General features: G+C 39.3%; 1 protein-coding gene across 2 annotated transcripts; it reads right to left on the bottom strand.

Moving 5' to 3' along the window:
• Positions 1–459: 459 nt before the first annotated feature.
• map2k7 (mitogen-activated protein kinase kinase 7) lies at positions 460–16,936 on the bottom strand. Of its 2 annotated transcripts, XM_008414223.2 has the most exons (12): positions 16,735–16,936; positions 12,497–12,544; positions 9,158–9,302; positions 8,628–8,694; positions 8,105–8,218; positions 6,415–6,534; positions 6,211–6,318; positions 5,961–6,140; positions 5,053–5,133; positions 4,142–4,284; positions 3,756–3,801; positions 460–3,027 (listed from the first exon to the last, which is right to left on the bottom strand). In XM_008414223.2, the coding sequence occupies exons 1-12, from the start codon at positions 16,856–16,858 to the stop codon at positions 2,884–2,886; spliced, it is 1,320 nt and encodes a 439-aa protein (XP_008412445.1). In that variant the 5' UTR covers positions 16,859–16,936; the 3' UTR covers positions 460–2,883. The 2 variants fall into 2 exon arrangements, with proteins under 2 accessions (XP_008412445.1, XP_008412453.1); XM_008414231.2 differs by lacking the exon at positions 12,497–12,544.
• Positions 16,937–17,453: the final 517 nt, after the last annotated feature.

Genomic DNA, 17,453 nt, shown 5'->3' with positions numbered 1-17,453 from the left:
TGATATTATTTAATTCTAAGAGGTACTTATAGAATGCAGTTAGTTGTTTATTAATATTTTTACAATTTGTTAATAGGTTTTATCAATATTTTCTGTCACAAAATGAACATAAAAATGAGTTTGACTCTCTACACTGAACAGAAGTTACTGAAAACTAATTTTAGATTTTTAAGCTAATATTGTGGGAAATCTTTGTTTTCCAGAAATATTGCCAAAACCTTTTCTTGTTCTCATCAACCCAGCATGTTGCCCAGTGAGGTAAATATATTGCTACACCAACGTCGCTGCCGCTACTTAATAAAATCCATTTCGATTTTCCTATTCAGGTTTTGTTTTTGCGTGATTCTCGTTCTGTTCAGATTCCCTGAGCAGATGGTCGAGTGTGTCTGCCCCCTGCTGGCGATGCACCAGTCTCCCTCTGCGCGCGCACACACACACACACACACACAGCACCGCTATCATACAGCATCCCTCACACACACACACACACACACACACACACACACACACACACACACACACGCACTCTTTCCCACTAGTTACAGAGTTCACGCAGCTCGGCGTTATAAATGTTCCTCACAAACGCAGTCGTGACAGCTTTGCTCTTGCACGTTAGTTGAGTTGCGGTGGCCTTTGGTGTGGACAGACGGAGGGATGGACGGATGGATGGAGGACTGGATGGACTGGACTGGACGCTGTATGTACACTGTACAGAGCTGTAGTGCGGTGCGGTTATTCAAGAACACTTCCTACTTAGTTTGAGGTGAGGCGTGCGTTTACGTTGTGTGTTAGTTCTTTCCCAGCACTTCCCTTTCGCCATCTCTCACTTAACTTTGCTCTCCTCAGACTTGGTGTTTTTGTATTTGGTAAGACATGCAGACGTTGCATGATTATTTATTTGGCTTTTAAAAAAAAGAAAAATAACAAACGATTAAAGTTTTTTTGGACTTTGGGGAAAAGAAGCGACAGCAGCGTCTAAAGCAATCAAAAGTAGCAGCAGTAAAAACACGTCAATAAATAATGCAGTTTGACAGAAAAGAACAGTAAACGACACACTAACTAAACTCGTAATTGGTAAGTTGGTGCAACACCAGGAAAGCTCTTACAGAAGCCAGCTAGTCTCCGTCTCATCTGCATCCTCCCTGCAACTTTTCTCGATCTTGTCGTCACACTTTCTTCACGCTCTCCAGCTTCCTTCTCGCCTCAGCCCTCGTCTCTCTCCTCATATTCCCGTCGTTTTGATTTCCTCTCATCTTTTCTGCTTTTCTCAACAACATTCCTGTGTCTCGCCAACACTAAACATCCTCCGGTCTGCCGCCGCCGCCGCTCCTCGGCTCTGCGTCTAGCTGTGATTTGGTTCGGTGAGAGTGAAACGCTGGACTCTCCGTCTGCGAGGCTTTGGCCGTGGCAGATGGGCTCTGATCGGTTCTGCTGGACCAACATCTGTTTTCATCCCAACGATCCTCCGGGTCAGAGACGTCAACATAAACACACTTCGAGTAGCTTTTGGAAACGAATCGGTCATCTTTCTCATGTCGACTGACCAGCTAGAAACCTGGATAACATGTTTAAAAATCGCCCGTTTTTAAATTTACGGATATTATTTATGTTTAAAACGAATGAAGTTAGAGGAAGCACAAATGGGGTTTATTTTAAAAATGAACATGACTGCTGTTCATTCAGAATTTTAATTCTTTTTGAGAACTAAAAAGAATAAAAATTCAAGTTTTAGCTCAAAATAAACATTTCTCATTACTCAACTCATTTATGGAGTTAATTAGTAAAAGTTTGTGTGTGAAACCAAAGGTTTTATGTCGACAGTCTCTCCCAGAAGCTCGATAAACGCCATAATCGTCACACCTGAAGCTTTCTGCTCCTTCCTGAACATCAAGCCACACGCAGCCTTTGGTCTGGAAACGACGCTGCCGAGGCAGCCTGAACAGAAAGAGGAAGAGGTAGCCAAACAGACTGATGTTTGGACTAGGACGCTCTGCCTACAAAACATCTGCCAACTCCTGGCCTGACTTTCCATTTTCGATCCAACTTCTCTTAAATCTTCCAGTTTCTCTCCACCAATTTGCTTTCCGACTAACTTCTCTTCCTTTTAGACTCGCCATAAAACATTCCGATAAACGCAAAAACAAGAAGAGACAAACATGTCTAAAAACCTACAATGCAACACTAATTTTTTTAGGAACTTTTTTTGTTTTTCCAAATATGCAGTTTCTAATTAAAATAACTTGTCTTCTGTTATACTTTGTGGATAAATTAAAGTCACCTAGAGTCACTACAAACATAAAAATATGAAGAAAACAAAAATCCCTTTCTGTGGGTGTTAGCGCTGTAGTGTGAAGGTGGTTATGAAATATTTGTTCATTCATACAGAGAATCTACGCCTGAGAACGTACGATAGTAAAAACACCTGAAGGTTCAGAATTGCACAGTTTTCCTCTCCTTGCTATCGCAGCAGACGTTTTGCTCCAGTGTGTAGTGACTGCGCTGCTGATTGATCGATGCTGGAAACCGACAAGCAGAAGGATGAAAACCTGGAGGAAGTACAGGAGACAGACTGTGTGCGTGTGATGAGAGGAGATCGTCTTGTCTGAGTGAACGAAGCTAGCTAAAGTGTGCATCTGATCCCTCCTCCAGTCCAGATTTTACACATGACTAAATATTACAGTAAGCTATCCATCCATCCATTAGCACACCTCTGTCCATCACTCCATCTGTTCATCATGAGTCCTCTGGTTGGTGGACAGGCAGGATGGGTTCTGGAGCTGGACGTCGATGCGAACAGCGAGACCAGATCAGACCGAGCCTGGGCTGAAGCTGAAGCTCGGCTGGTCCGGTCCGGCTTTCGGGCCGAGCAGAGGCCGGGTCAGGCTACCTGCTGAGCAGCGAGTGGAGCATGTGTTGATGGCTGTAGCACTGGCTGCTGCGAGGCGACTCGGTGCGCTCCATCACCGCCTGAAACCAGCCAGCCACGTCCACCTCCAGAACCTCGTAGCGCCGGATGAAACTGTGCTCCTGTGGCAAAGAGGAGAAACAAGAGAGTGACCAGTTGTTCTTCAAAAGTGATTCCTTTAGCAGGTTATTCGAGATCTAAGCGCTTAACAAAACATGTTCATTACAGAAAATCCTTCTTGGATAATGAGATTTTAGTCTGCACAGCTCTGCCTATTTGAGCTCCTTCCAGAATAAGTTGTTTTAGGGCGTCTTGTCACTTTAAATCCAATCCCTGCTGGCCGCGCCCCCAACTCAAGAGTTTAAACCCGAATGTGAAAATGGCTGCAAACAGATGCCCAGTTACACAACTGTACATCTTTGAAAAGCATTAGAAGAGCCTCCTGCACAGCCAACAAGAACACAGGAAGTGGTTTCTGGGTGGTAAAATACTTTTCTTTTCCAGCAGCCATTGTACTGAGCATACAGCAGTAAAACCAACTGACCAAAAGTGCTGGAGCTCTGCTTGGGTTGCTAGGCAACGGACAGGGTTGCTAGGTGAGGAGCAGCATCAGCTGATTTGTGACTTAACAATAGGGAAGTTTTTGAAACGGTTAATTTTTCAGACACTAAAAAACATTAACTTATTTCCAAAAAACAACTTGTTGTTTTTTTATCAGAGCTTGGGTTGTTTTTAGAAGCAGTTGAGACCCAAACGGAAGCACAAAAACATGCACAATATGAATCTTTCTTAACAGATTCTCTTTAAGTAATCACAAATTCTGTACTAGTTCACAGAAAGTGCAACTTACCAACAGCTGATGGTATTTTGGCCTTTTTCTGTGATCCTTTGTGAGGCTGTGGGGAAACACAGGCACAAATATTTACATGATTGGATGTTTTTCTAAAAATGTACATTTTTCAGAAGATAACACCTTGAATAGGGCAGGAGGGTGATATGGCTTATAAATAAACCTCACTTTTTTTAAAATCCAGATTTGCTTTGCAATAATAATTTGTTTCCTTGTTTGTTTTTCTAAAAAAATAAAAATGAAATTCCAAATGACAGAAACTATTTTCTAAAAGTGGCTTTTATTTCAACCATTTTACCTCTGAGATGTACAACTCAGAGGTTTTAAGTTCTGGACTTATGATCAGTATTGTTTGTTTGAGGCAGAGTGTGGTGATCTAAACTCACCAGTCTTTGACAAAGGACTGGAAGTCGAGAGAGAAACCCATGCTTAGAGGCAACACAGGAGGATCTTCCTGCAGCACTTTGGTCAGAACCTCAAAGTCCGTCTTGCAGTTCTTGTAGGGAAACTGTCCAGTGGCTAGCTCCACCTGGAAACAACAAACAACGTCTTAAATAAAAAATATCACTATTCATTCCTTCCTCTTTCTGCGTTTGAGACGTTGAATCCACCCAGCACTAATTTCACTAAAAGTCAAAGAATGTGGTTTAAGGCGAGACTTTTGTGGAGCCAATCTTCGTTACGCACGTAAATTTATACTACACAGGTAGAGCTCAGTTTAACAAATTAACTTGCAAATGCTTAAAACAATCCAACTATCCAAATGAAATGGTGTCATGTGCTACTTTTTTTTTTTTAAAGATGCAGTTAAGATCTTGGTTATTGAGACACATCTGGTGCCTTCATGTTTCCTCCAGTTTAAGTTAACTTTTAATGCACAAACCTGTGATTATATGTGTCTGTATATATATATATATATATAGTTTTTCTCTCTCAGCATAGACAGGCGACCCATAGCTCTTTTTTTTGTGCTGCTGTAAGTTAGGATTGCTGAGGAAGTTTCAAATAATACAGAGTCAAATAATAATGATTAATAATAATAATAATAATAATTTAAAAAATGCAATATTTTGATGATTTTTTTGCTTAAAAAAATGCAGCACAGTAACTGTTCTGGTTTTTCCTCTATACAGAGAAATAAGTCACTTTAACATTAGCATACAAGCAGTTTTTGTAAACCCTGGCACACCTTGATACCCGACATCAACCCAGGCCTCCAACATGAATACTAAAAAAGCAAACAAACAAACAGGATAAACAGAAAGAAACTGTAAATAATAACAATCAACCGGTTTACCAGAGAAATGCCGAGACTCCACACGTCTGCTCGAATATCATAATCAGGTTTGGTGGGGTCTGGAGGGTCTATTCTCTCAGGCTGCAAAAAAAAGGGAAAAGAAAAACAGGAAAACTCAGTTCAGGAAATCTGTGGATGTTTCATCTGCACACAAGCATTTCTAATAAAAATAATTAGTAACTCAATTTCTGTTCAATAATTTGCTTCCTCTTTTTCACACCGTCTATTTCAATGTAATTTATCACATAAAAACTGAAAATTATAGGGCTGAAGAAATTAATCGTGACAAATTTATTGAAATAATCATCCACTAATTTAGTAATTGATGAATTATTAACTGAACACTACAAAAAAGCCATTTGTTAAAAAATACTCAGAGTAATAAATAAGCCAAAACTGTACAAAGAAATATATACACACATTTAGCATTTAAGATTAAATAACACCTTTGTCTGTAAATAGTTTCACTCAAACTTTCACAAGGTGACAGTTTTAGCTTCCTGTGATTCAGGTTCTGTAAGCACAAATCTCTTATTAAGCACCTTTTGCTATCCAATTATTGATTAAAAAATTATTCAACATATCAGTCATTAATGCCAAGTCAAGCAAAAAGGCAGAGATTCTCCATGTTGATGTTAAACGTATTTTTTTTTGCTGAAAATGCATAAATTTTAGTCAATAAATGTTTATTTTTGTATTTAAAATGGAATTTAATTATTTGAATCGTTAAATGTTAGATTTAAAAATAAAATTTGCAGAACATGCTGACTTTTTTTTATCCAATTAATCAATAACTAAACTAATAATTAGCTAAAGCCCTAGACATTCATGGCACTACAGAGAGACCAAATGGAAAACAAATGAATGTTTTAGGAAGAGTTTAGCTTCCTGACTGGGTGTTTTCTCACCGCCATGTAGGCAGCACAGCCGGCACTGCGAGTCTTCGCCTTTGAATCCACGAGGCGACCGCTGATGCCGAAGTCGCACAGTTTGATCTGACCCTTGGCGTCGATCAGGATGTTTGACGGTTTGACGTCGCGGTGGATGACGCCGTGCTTCTCCTTCAGATACAACAACGCCTTCACTATCTGCAGAACAGAAACGACGGCTGGTTAAAGTGAAACGTGTTGGAAGTCAGAGTGCGTTCCTGTGACTTACTGCAACGGTCATCTTTCCCAGGATTCGCTCCGGGATTGGGCCTTGGATTCTCTTTTTCAGCTTTTCTGCACAGGTTCCCATCAGCTCCATCGCGATGAAAACATCCGTCTGGACACGCAAACACACACACACCTAATATTTAGCAGCTAAAATCAACACAAACGCATCAGCACCGACACTGGGAGGCACTTCAGAGTTACTCACGTTGGTAACTATGGCGCCGTAGCACTGAATGATGTAAGGGCAGTCGTGACTCTTCAGCACCACATCCAGGTCCATGAGGATCCGCTTGTTTTCATCCTTGTTTCCCGTACGACGCATTTGCTGTCGACACAAACGTACAAATCTTAATATTTATCGATATTAAGGTTGAGATAAAGGTAAAACAGACTCTGCTGGGTCTGTTTTAGCGAAATGAAAGAGGATTTAGCTGCTCCTGCTGGCTGATGTGCTGCTGAATGTTGTTTGGGGTCAACAGTGTTTTTAAACTGAACACTGAGTTGAGAAAATTACAGTACAGCCTGTTAAAGAATATGAAGCTTAGCAGGAAGATTCTGCTTGGATAAAGTAACAAAACAAACATGTATTTTAAATATGTGAAGACATTTTTGACCTGTAAAACACTCCAACTGGAGCATTTAACCAGTTCTCTCTAACTGCAAGCGATGAAGCAAAGCTTTAAGCTCAACATTTTAATTTAATAAAACCTGATGCGTTTCTACACGTCTCAACAGGCTGCATCATTTGTTTTGGTTCTAGATCGTTTCTGTATTTCTGCATTGATTTAAGCGTCGGGACAGTTTGCTAACACAAACACTCAGATGAGTAAGAGCTAAGCGTCTGGCTCCAGGTTTATATTTGATGTCTACGACAAATAATTCAGGAGTGAAACATCAGCTCTTCTGTTAGCAGTCAGACGAACGTTTAGTTTATTACCACTAATCCAGGACTGTTTAGCAACGTGAGAATTATGGCTGCTTCTGCCGTTAATCAAAGGTGATCTTCAGTGACCTGGTATGCAAAGCATATGGGCCATTTATGGTTAGTATTAGAAACCTTATCATATGTTAGTTTATCAATCTGCGTTTAGACTTTTGAGATCTTGTTTCTGAACAACGAAAGTATCCGATAAGAGGACTAACAGGTTTCTGTGACAGAGAGGAAGCTCTGACTGAGGAAAAACAACAATGGCAGAACTTTTTTTGTTCTTGGAAACCAGATCATGTCCGACTCAGGGAACCTGGCATGTGGGGCACCACAGGGCTCAGTCTCGCTTTTTTCTGTAAATTTCCCCCTTGTAAATTATTTCTTTGCTGATGATTTTCAGCTCTACTGTTCTTTTAAATCAGCTGAAAAATTAAAGGTGTCGTCGTTAGTAAACGGCTGTAGAAGCATCAAACATTGGCTCTGTGCGAACGACCTGCAGTTGAACTCTGATAAGATCCTGATTATTGCCCCGGAAAACCAGGTGACTGAAAACAAGCAACACCTTTGTGTCTTGGCGTCTTTAGTCAAACCAAACCTAAAATATCTTTGAGTTGTTCTTTATTCTGTCCGTCACTGGAGCGTCATTCCCTTAGGATTAATCAGAAATTATAGTTTTCAGCCAAGAAATGTTCATAAGCTTCTAACTTTCTTTTAAGAAGCAGTTAAAGACTCATTTATTCAGAGTAGCTTTTAGCTGATCTTTTGCTGTATGATCTTCTGATTTTATCTTCTGTATTTATCATTTGTTTTCACTGTAAAGCACTTTGTGTTTTTTGACTTGTGAAACAGTCCTGAATAAATAAACTTTACTTATTTACATCAATAAGGAGTTGAAAAAACTTAAGGAACAGGAAGCAGAGAAGACGGTCGCTGCTGTTCCTTCAGACACACTAAGGGCTCTTCTTGCCTTGACTGCGATGACGTGGCCCGTCTTCTTGAACCGGACTTTGAAGACCTGTCCACACGTCCCGCTGCCGATCTCTCCCTCACTGATTAGGTCCGTTACTTCTGCTGGATACCGCTGTGGAGGTCCAAACGTTTCAGATCATTCATATCAAGATAGCAAATGATTAAAACTGAAATAATAATCTGCACCAAAGCGATGCAGTCTCCTGTTTTCTGATTCTTAATCAAACAAATTCCCTTTCAACAAGAATCCGTGTGAATATAATTAACTGATTTGTTTTGTTAAAAGGGCGGCAAATAATGATGAGCAAAACAAAAGATTGTTTCTGAAGCATCTAAGAATTCACCTCTTGTGAAATCAGGAGGCATAAAAACACAATGCAAATGCTGAGGTGCAGCTGGGATTCATAAAGCAGAAATGACCTCCTGGTGTGCTCGGTTTAATAAATCTGGATTGTTTTTGGGCTCTTTTAGTTTAGATCCTACGTGACGTTTTATGACTGAGATCCCTGTTGTGATCTCACCTGTCCGTCGATCTTCAGGTAACCCGTCTGCCTCATGATCTCCTGCAGTTTCTGGTCAATCTCCACACTGAAAACCATTAGTATGATTTATTGTTTATCTCTTTCTTTCCCTCTTTCTACCAAAACCTGGATGATAAATGTTTTCAGTTTGGTGCTTTGGTCTCAACAAAATTGTGTTCACAAAGACTTCAACATTAATTTTATTTGTTGTTCTGTTTATTTAAAATATCTTCCAGTTCCAGTGTTAAATTTTATTGATTCTTGAGAATGTGTTCTTGCATTATTAAGCCATTATTACTATTATATTACGTGAAAATGGTCTCAAAACAACATTATCATTTATCATTATCACAACTTCTGGAACAATTTATCATCCAGAAAAATTTGCTATTGTACCCATCCATAAACGGATGCAAGGTTCGTTTCCCCGTCCCGTTTCCCAACAGATGTTTATGCTTCATGATTTAAGACATTCGACACCAACAACTTCCCATAAATGAATATGACAACACTTTAAAGATCACACGTACTTCTCCAGGCTCTTCTGCAGGCTGTAGGGAGGCGTGGGCAGGGTGAGCATGTGTCGCGGGCGGCTGGGATACGGGTGGTGCTGAGGCGAGCTCTCCGAGGACGACGAGCGGCTGCCTCCGTCGTTGACCAGGGGCAGCTGGAGAGCTGGGTTGAAGTACAACATTGAACATCAGTGAGCGACACGTCGACCGCAGTTACATTCTTATTCTGGTGAATTAGGACCGTCTGTCGGTGACCGGGATGCAGATGTTCTGTCTTCAAGAGCTTTTCTAAGCTTTTCTGGCTATAACTTCTTCTGCCGGTTCCCCAGACCCACCAGAGAAACTGGCCTTGGCCTGGTCAGGGAGTTCTTTCACGGCCACACCCACAAAGTCAAAAGCTTTGTTTTTGTTTAGCTGATATCCCGACCCGGTGTAAAAACAAACAGGGATGTCATCTCGCAGAAAAACCTCAAAATGCTGCTCTCATGGAAAAAAATTAATAAATCGAAACGCAGGAAAACGTTCTGGGATCAACTCTCATCAAAGCTTTTCTTTTTAAACATCATTCTGGATATTTTAAGAATAAAATCCAGCTGAAGAACAGAAATGCAATCTTCAACTGAGGTGTAAACTCTATGCATCTTTGCTGAGTATAATTAGGTAATATCTACTAAAGTTTTGTGAGGTTTCAACCACAAACTTTCTTACATTTTATAGAAATAATGATAGACGAACATAATAAAGTGCATATTTGAAACTTAAAAGGAAAATGACATGATGGTTTGTGGTTGTAGCACAATTTTTAAAAAAAATAAAATTCAGTAAAATTCTAATAATCCTTGACATTTTTTTTGAAGTTGTGAATTAAAAAAAAAACTTCAGTAGTTAGAATATTATTTGCATTGGAAAGCAAATTCTGTTGTATTTACAGAAAGTTGAACGATTCTTTTATCCATTTGATGGCCAAAAAAACAAAACAAACCCCCCCTCAAAAAAACATTTCAGTCTCCATTTATAGATGAAAATTCAATGTAAATATTCACAACCAGCTTCCTAACATATGATGAACTCCAGATTTGGCATTTAACTCCTATTTTCCTAATTTATAACAGGTTTGCGGCTCCTCCCAGAGGAGAGAAGACGTCTGCATCCTTGTGTCACCTGGATGGATCAGCCTGTAAGAAGAGAACCAGTTAGTGAAACGGAGGAGGAGTTAGTGTGGAGATTCAGGCAGTCTTTAGCAGTTAGCATCCCCACGGTTTGACCGACTCCAGACAGATTTGGGAGACAGACATAGCAGGGAGAAGAGGAGGCGCTGCTGCCCAGCCTCCAGTTCATACAGTGCCACTGCAAAAGGAAACGGAGGGTGCCAGTACACGGAAAACAGACATCCAACAATCCAACGTGTGAGAGAGAGAGAGAGAGAGGAGAAATTCAGCCAAAACGGCGTGGCAGAGACGAAGCTCGAAGTCAGACAGTGGGGTCAGACTTGGACAGGAAGCCGGGTCTTCAGTTGGCACGGAAAGAAAAACGCTGAGAGAAAGGAGGCCAGAGTTTTCACAGCACTCCTGCAGACGGACCAGAGGGGATGCTGGATTAGAGACCGAGTCAAACAGGAAACCCATTCCATCGCATCGTGCAGGAAAGCCACATGCACTGTGATTCTCTGCCGCCTCCAGCAAAACAAGGGTTAATCGTCCTGCACACGCGCACAACGACACATACCAACACTGCCCTGCCACTGGCACACACACACACACACACACAGACACACACACACACACGCACGCACAGAGGAGGAGGAGGAGAGATGGAAAGACGACGGGGGATGTGGTGAGTTTACCGGAGGAGTAAATGATGAGCTACCAGGTTTAGTGTCACAAACTCAATTTATCCGGCCGTGAAAACAGAAAGGTGGAGGATTAAAGTGCTGAGAGATGGCAGCAGCTTCATATTTTAATTATTTCTACGGCTGAAACGAACAATTATTTTTAGTAAATCGATAATGCTGATGATTAATTGAATAAGAAAATTTGGCATATTCTGCAGATTTTATATTTACTCACTTAAGCTCGTTTTACACATTATAGTTGCACTAAAAAATGCAAACGACTTCTTTTTGTTTAAAATATGAAAATAAACATTTTATTAAGTAAAATGCAACAGCATTTCTATAGTGTATGCAAAAGATGCATCTGCAGCTTAAAAAATACTTGTAGCATCAACATGTGAGAATCTCAGTTCTTTGACTCATCAGTGTAGGAATAATCTGTTGATTAATTTTTAAATTAAAATAATAACTGATAGCAAAAGGCTCTTAATAGGAGATTTTTATTTAATGTATTTACAGAATTCGAAACAGGTGAAGCTAATTGTTCTGGGAAGAACATATTTACAATTTTCTTATTTTTAATCTTATATGCAAACTGTATATAGTTTTTGGACAGTTTGACATTATGAGCTTTTTTTTTATAATGATTAACCAATTACTAACTTGGATAATTATTTCAATAATAAATTAATCATTTCCGCCTTAATCATTCCGTCTAAATCACTTAGTTTGATGATTTTCCAATCAAAATCACAGATTTTGTAAAGTAAGAGTTTAGAAGACACTCTAGCAGCATGTAGTTAATATATTTTGCTATATTTTTCCTCTTTAAATTTCTTCCAAAATCTACATATAAAACGGGAACAAAGACGTGAAAATGAACAAGCGGACAGAGTGAAAAACATTTTTATTCTTTAACAAACTTAAATGGCTCAATTTTTGCAAATCGCCTTAATCAGACTTTAATCAGACATCAAAGACTGACACTTCAGTGTAGTAAAAGTAATAAATACTGCCACCTGCAGGTCAGAGTTAGCAGTTTTTGCTAAAAACTTTGCAATAAACTCATAATTATGCATTAGCATGAACAAATATATTGATTTTGAGTAAATTTCCCACAATCATGAAAGACTGAAGGGACAAATTTTAAAAATAAATTATATTTTTGTGCGGAAGCTGATATTAAGGGAAGAATAAATGATTAGGATGAATGTCAGGAGAATCAAGAGCTTCCAGAAAGGCTGTTTATTCCTGTAACCATAATGAGGATTTATACTTCAGTGGATAACAGGAAGCTGAAGGTTTTACAGCAAAGTTGTTTCATCCTTTAGTAAACGCTAATCTTGACCAGAACATGCTAGATAAGGAAATATCCCAACTTTTCATCTATTTTAAACGTTTTTATCTCAATAAAAGACGATACATGGTGCAGAGAGGAGGATGTGGGTGCAGAGGATGAGAGCAGAAACGGGGGGCACAGATGTGACGGGGTGCAGTGGCAGAAGGAGCGATGGATTGAATGATACCTGCACGCTGGGAGGGGGCTGGAGCAGGACTGAGCTGGATCACGATGACTAGACAGAAGAAAGAAAATATACACACACACGGACGTTACTGCACTGTTCTGCTCAGACAGTCACATGTGCCCCACATGCACACCGCCATAAAACACAACAATAAGGTTTCTACCCCTTTACGGTTTCCATACCGGAAAATACCAAAAAAGTAAAATAAGCCAAGGGATTCTCTTAAACAGGTTATTTTAACCAACAACCAAAAGGAAAGGTTTTTTTTTTATTATTTGTCTGGAAGATATTTTCGCCTGTAGAACCACAGAGTTGGTGCATCACAGCAGGATTTTAATACAAAGCGTCATGTCTGCAGCACTGACGACTCGCTCCGATGCAAGCAGAACCGGTCATCGACGTGTTGCGTGTTAAAAATCACTGGGCTAAAAATAGGGGCGCACCGATTTATCGGCGCCGATTTCCTTAATTTTGGGAGATCGTTGATCAGCCGATTTTTACATGTGAAGCCGATCTTATCCACCGATCTTATCTAGCTAGGCAAACGTCTAAGAATCGACCACTGTCCTCTTTTACTCTCTAGTGAGAAAAGTTTGACTGACAGACCCGCCCACCAAGTTATGTCTGCACGTTTACAATTAACAATAGTTACTGTTGTCAACTCAACAACTTTCTTGCGATATTAAGCAACATTTCAGACCAAAAAAAAAATGGTATAGGTTAAAAATGGTATCGGCTAAAATCGGAGTCGGCAGGTTAAGCTTATTAAAAGATTGGTAATCAGCAATCGGCCACAAAAGTTGGTAAGTTAAAAATCAAGGTTTCTAATGTAAAAACTGTTCTGTTTTGATAAGAAGTAACTTTGTCCATGGCCACAGTTAGGCGAGAGTCACCCTGATTTGACTTATCTGGAGCCGACTGTTGTATTTCTGATGTTTGGACTAGAGCTAGAGGTCTGCAGCAGCAGGATAAGCTTTCATTCAGTCAGATTGTTTGCTTGTTGGCTTCTCTTCTGCTCTGACAGACGGCACCACATTCACACAGTGACCGGCAAGATTCAAATATTTTAGCAAGGAACAGAAAATGACAATAACGATGATGAAGAGGCTTCAAAGTCAATAAAAGACGATAGAAACGGCCTTTCAGACAGTATGTGGGTTGTTTAACGTCATTTAGAATATTTTATGGTTTTACTGAAACAGCACCGCAAATGTCTTCTGTAGAATATTTTGCTAATTAAAGAGCTTTTTTTTTTAGTTTGCTTGTGTTGTGTTTAGTTTTTTTTCTCAAACTGATGTTATCTCAGCAACTCGTTTGTTTATTTCAGATTGTATTGAACAAAAACAATCTATTTTTGTCCAAATCACCCAGTTTCAGTGTTACACAAACCAAAACTGCTGTTTCTCCACCCATAGAGCGACGTAGCGCTAGCCCCTCCCCCACATGCTGCTGTACACTTCTGGTCAGTTGGCTGAAAGAAGTCATCTACACACTAGATGTAATATTTTCGGTGAGGAATCTAGTTCCTCTGATTGAAAATAACTATTTTAAAACTATGAGTTACGAGTGTCTGGTAAACACTTGACTGCAGCCTGAGTAAAAACCACCATCAGGAAATCTCAGTTGGACTTCTGTAAAAAGCAGCGTCATTTTTTCAAATTAGCAATCGATTATTCTGTAGTTTTTCTTTACGTAAGAAAATAATAATAATAATAAAAACACATCAAAACTAGGGCTACATGTTTTTAGGAATTCATACGATGGCAATGATGTCTGTAAATATTGCGATTATGACATCAGATGCGATAAATTCATATCATTTTCTTCTTTCCTCCATTTCTCATCTGTGCATCCATCTTTCTGTGACCTTTTGCCCTTTTTAGCCACTGAACATATTAGCATCAATCATTGGACTTCAAGCAGTGATTTGTGATATGAAAATTGCACACGCTGTATGAAGATTCATTTGTGCTGCCACAATTAAAATGCCAACAATTACTAAGTTATATTTTAGCCGTAGAATTAATAGTCACGTCTTCTCTGTTTTAAATAAAAATAAGACAATATGATACATTTATAATTTACGATTGCAATCTAGTATTTTTAGTCAAAATTAATCTTCCAGGGTGTGCTGTGGTGGCGCAGGGGTTAAGCACAACCCACATATGGAGGCCTTAGTCCTCGACGTGGCCGTCGCCGGTTCGATTCCCAGCCTGTTGACCTTTGCCGCATGTTCTCCCCATCTCTCAATACCCACTTTCCTGTCAATTAACTATCAAATAAAGGCCACTGGAGCCAATAAAACCTAAAAAAATAAATAAATAATCTTCCAGACTATTTGATTACAAAGAAAATGACTTAATTGACATTAAGTCATTTATGTAAATTTACACAATGCAGGTTGTCAAGTTTTTAAAGAAAGCATTCTAACAAGGCAATTTATCATTTTACAATCCACAGGAATAACTTGCAGCCTATGGAGTGCACTTACATTTCTTCCAGACTATTTGATTACAAAGAAAATGACTTAATTGACATTAAGTCATTTATGTAAATTTACACAATGCAGGTTGTCAAGTTTTTAAAGAAAGCATTCTAACAAGGCAATTTATCATTTTACAATCCACAGGAATAACTTGCAGCCTATGGAGTGCACTTACATTTTTAAAAAATAGTTGTTTCTTTTTCTACTCTTATTTTGTATCTACAAAGTTTGTTTAGTTGCTTTAGCAAAGTCTAACACCAGCAAATTTCTTTGTTGAGCAATTCTGGGTGTTGTGTTGAGTTTCCGCCCCTCAAACGTCCATAATTACAACTTGAGCAGCTCCTGTCAAGTCAGGCCATTTCATTTGTGCACAACATTTGAAACAAGACATACGAAGCATCCAGAAAGTATTCACAGCGCTCCACTTTCTCTATGTTTTGTCATGTTACAGCCTCATTTAAATTGGATTAAATTAATATCTTTCCTCACAATTCTGCACATAAATACACCATTATGATCATGTGGATTTTTTCATTTATTTTTAGCAAATTTATTAAAAATAGAAAAGCAAGAAATCACATTTACATCTGTATTCACAGCTTTAAAACTTTAATAATAATAATAATGATAATAATAATAATAATTGAATAATTGATCAGGCCATTGAGCTCATTGGGACCTTCAAAGCAGCAGAAATTGTTCCAGATTTGAGCCTCAAGACAGTCCTGTCTCAGAGGTCAACTGCACGACCTTAAATAGACAGGCGTATGCCTTTCCAAATCCAGTCCTATCAACTGAATTCACCACAGGCTCACTCCATTTAAGCTGTGGAAACAGATCAATTTTGAGCTTCTTTGCAAACGTTGTGCATACTAAGTGTGATTTCTTGGTTTTCTATTTTCAGTACACTTGCAAAAAACTCTAAAACCATTTCCCATATTGTCACAATGGGGTGTTTATTTATAGATTTTTCAGGAAAGATATTATTTTAATACAATATGGATCAAAGCTTTAACATAAAATGTGGGGTAAAATGAAGCGCTGTGAGAAAACAGAGAGGAATGTTCAATGTATAATAAATAAAACTAATCGTTGATATTTCATACCTTGATCTAAAGACATAATGCCCCCTTATCTACAACAAAGGTAAGTCTTTCCCCGTTTAATTCGAGCTTAATACCACTGCTCAACCAGTAACCGACGTTAGCTAACCTGCGGTGGCTTCAACTAATTACCGTCTCTGTGGTCAAGGATCAGAAATCCTACCAGGAACTGGCATAAACACGAAGCCTCAACCAAATATGCCGCTTGCATAACATACTAACAGAAACATCCATTAGGAATAAATGACACGGCTTTAGCCTCACAATAATAAAGGGAAAATGACAAACTTTTCATATTGACGTTGGGCCTGTCACAAACTGTGTAGCCTGCTAACCTAGCATGTTTGACAGAACTAGTATTAAATTGATTCAGCAACAAGAATGTCAGGAAGAACTGACGCGATCATGTTTTAGGTTTTAAGCTCGGCTCTACGTTAGCTATACTGCCAACTGTCCTAGTCGTTATGTTAACTATTTGACATGACAACCAAGGTGGGTGAGTGTTTGTTTACGTAGCTAGCCTGTTAGCAACGCAGCTAACTGCTAGGAGCAGCAGAACACCCCCCGCTTCTTCTCTCCGCCTCTCGGGTCTTTCCTGATGCGATTCTAACCGTTACTAACACCCCGGACCCGCTTCGGTAGACACTCACTAGGCCTCGGACGTGGGCGCTGCGGACTCATGTCGATGTTGAGGTCAATTCTCCGCCGAGCTTCTTCATTTTCTTGCTTTAGCTTCTCTTCGATTCGCGACAACCTCTGTTCCAGCGACGACATCTTGAAAAATTCAGCACCATGTAGCTGCCCGCAGAGCTCGCGACTCCCCTCCCTGGTAGGCAGTCAGTCAGGGTGTATGGCAAACCGATTATACATTTAATAGCCCAGGGTTGTCTCTAATGTACTTAAGCATTTAAAATGTAATTCTTCTTAGTAAAAACTTACATTTTAAATAGTATTCTAACTAACCATATTTAACATTTAACGTATCACATTATTACTCTAGAATTACGCTGCTCATGGTGGAAGTATGTTAGACTAAGTAGGTAGTTCAATTTTTGTTTAGGCTTTGCATGTTTGATCAATTATTCCCTCTCGTGTTGGACATTGTATATCTGCAATGATTTTTGCTCTTACATTTTTACTTTTGGGTAGTTATGACGCATAACCTTGGCAACATGGTATAGATATACAATTTTTTGCACCTGAGCGCAACTGATTAGCATGTCAAAAGCTCAAATGATACCTGAACTACGACCCCAAATCTTAAAGGAGCTTGAAAAGGATTCCTGGATGAAGAGCAGAGCGAGGAGGAAGTTCAAACCACTTTTTCCATCAATGACAATAAATATGGATTATATCCCCAACTCCAACA

This window comes from Poecilia reticulata, linkage group LG1, assembly GCF_000633615.1.
Source record: "Poecilia reticulata strain Guanapo linkage group LG1, Guppy_female_1.0+MT, whole genome shotgun sequence".
Taxonomy (NCBI): domain Eukaryota; kingdom Metazoa; phylum Chordata; class Actinopteri; order Cyprinodontiformes; family Poeciliidae; genus Poecilia; species Poecilia reticulata.
This window is presented reverse-complemented; position numbering and strand designations above follow the sequence as displayed.

Excerpts from the sequence above, each read along its gene's own strand:
- map2k7 (XM_008414223.2), bottom strand. The coding sequence starts at position 16,858 with ATGTCGTCGCTGGAACAGAGGTTGTCGCGAATCGAAGAGAAGCTAAAG. Across the intron at positions 9,303-12,496 it reads AGCCCCCTCCCAGCGTGCAG|CTCTCCAGCTGCCCCTGGTC; the intron begins GTATCATTCAAT and ends ACTTCAACCCAG. Across the intron at positions 8,695-9,157 it reads CTGCAGAAGAGCCTGGAGAA|TGTGGAGATTGACCAGAAAC; the intron begins GTACGTGTGATC and ends AATGGTTTTCAG.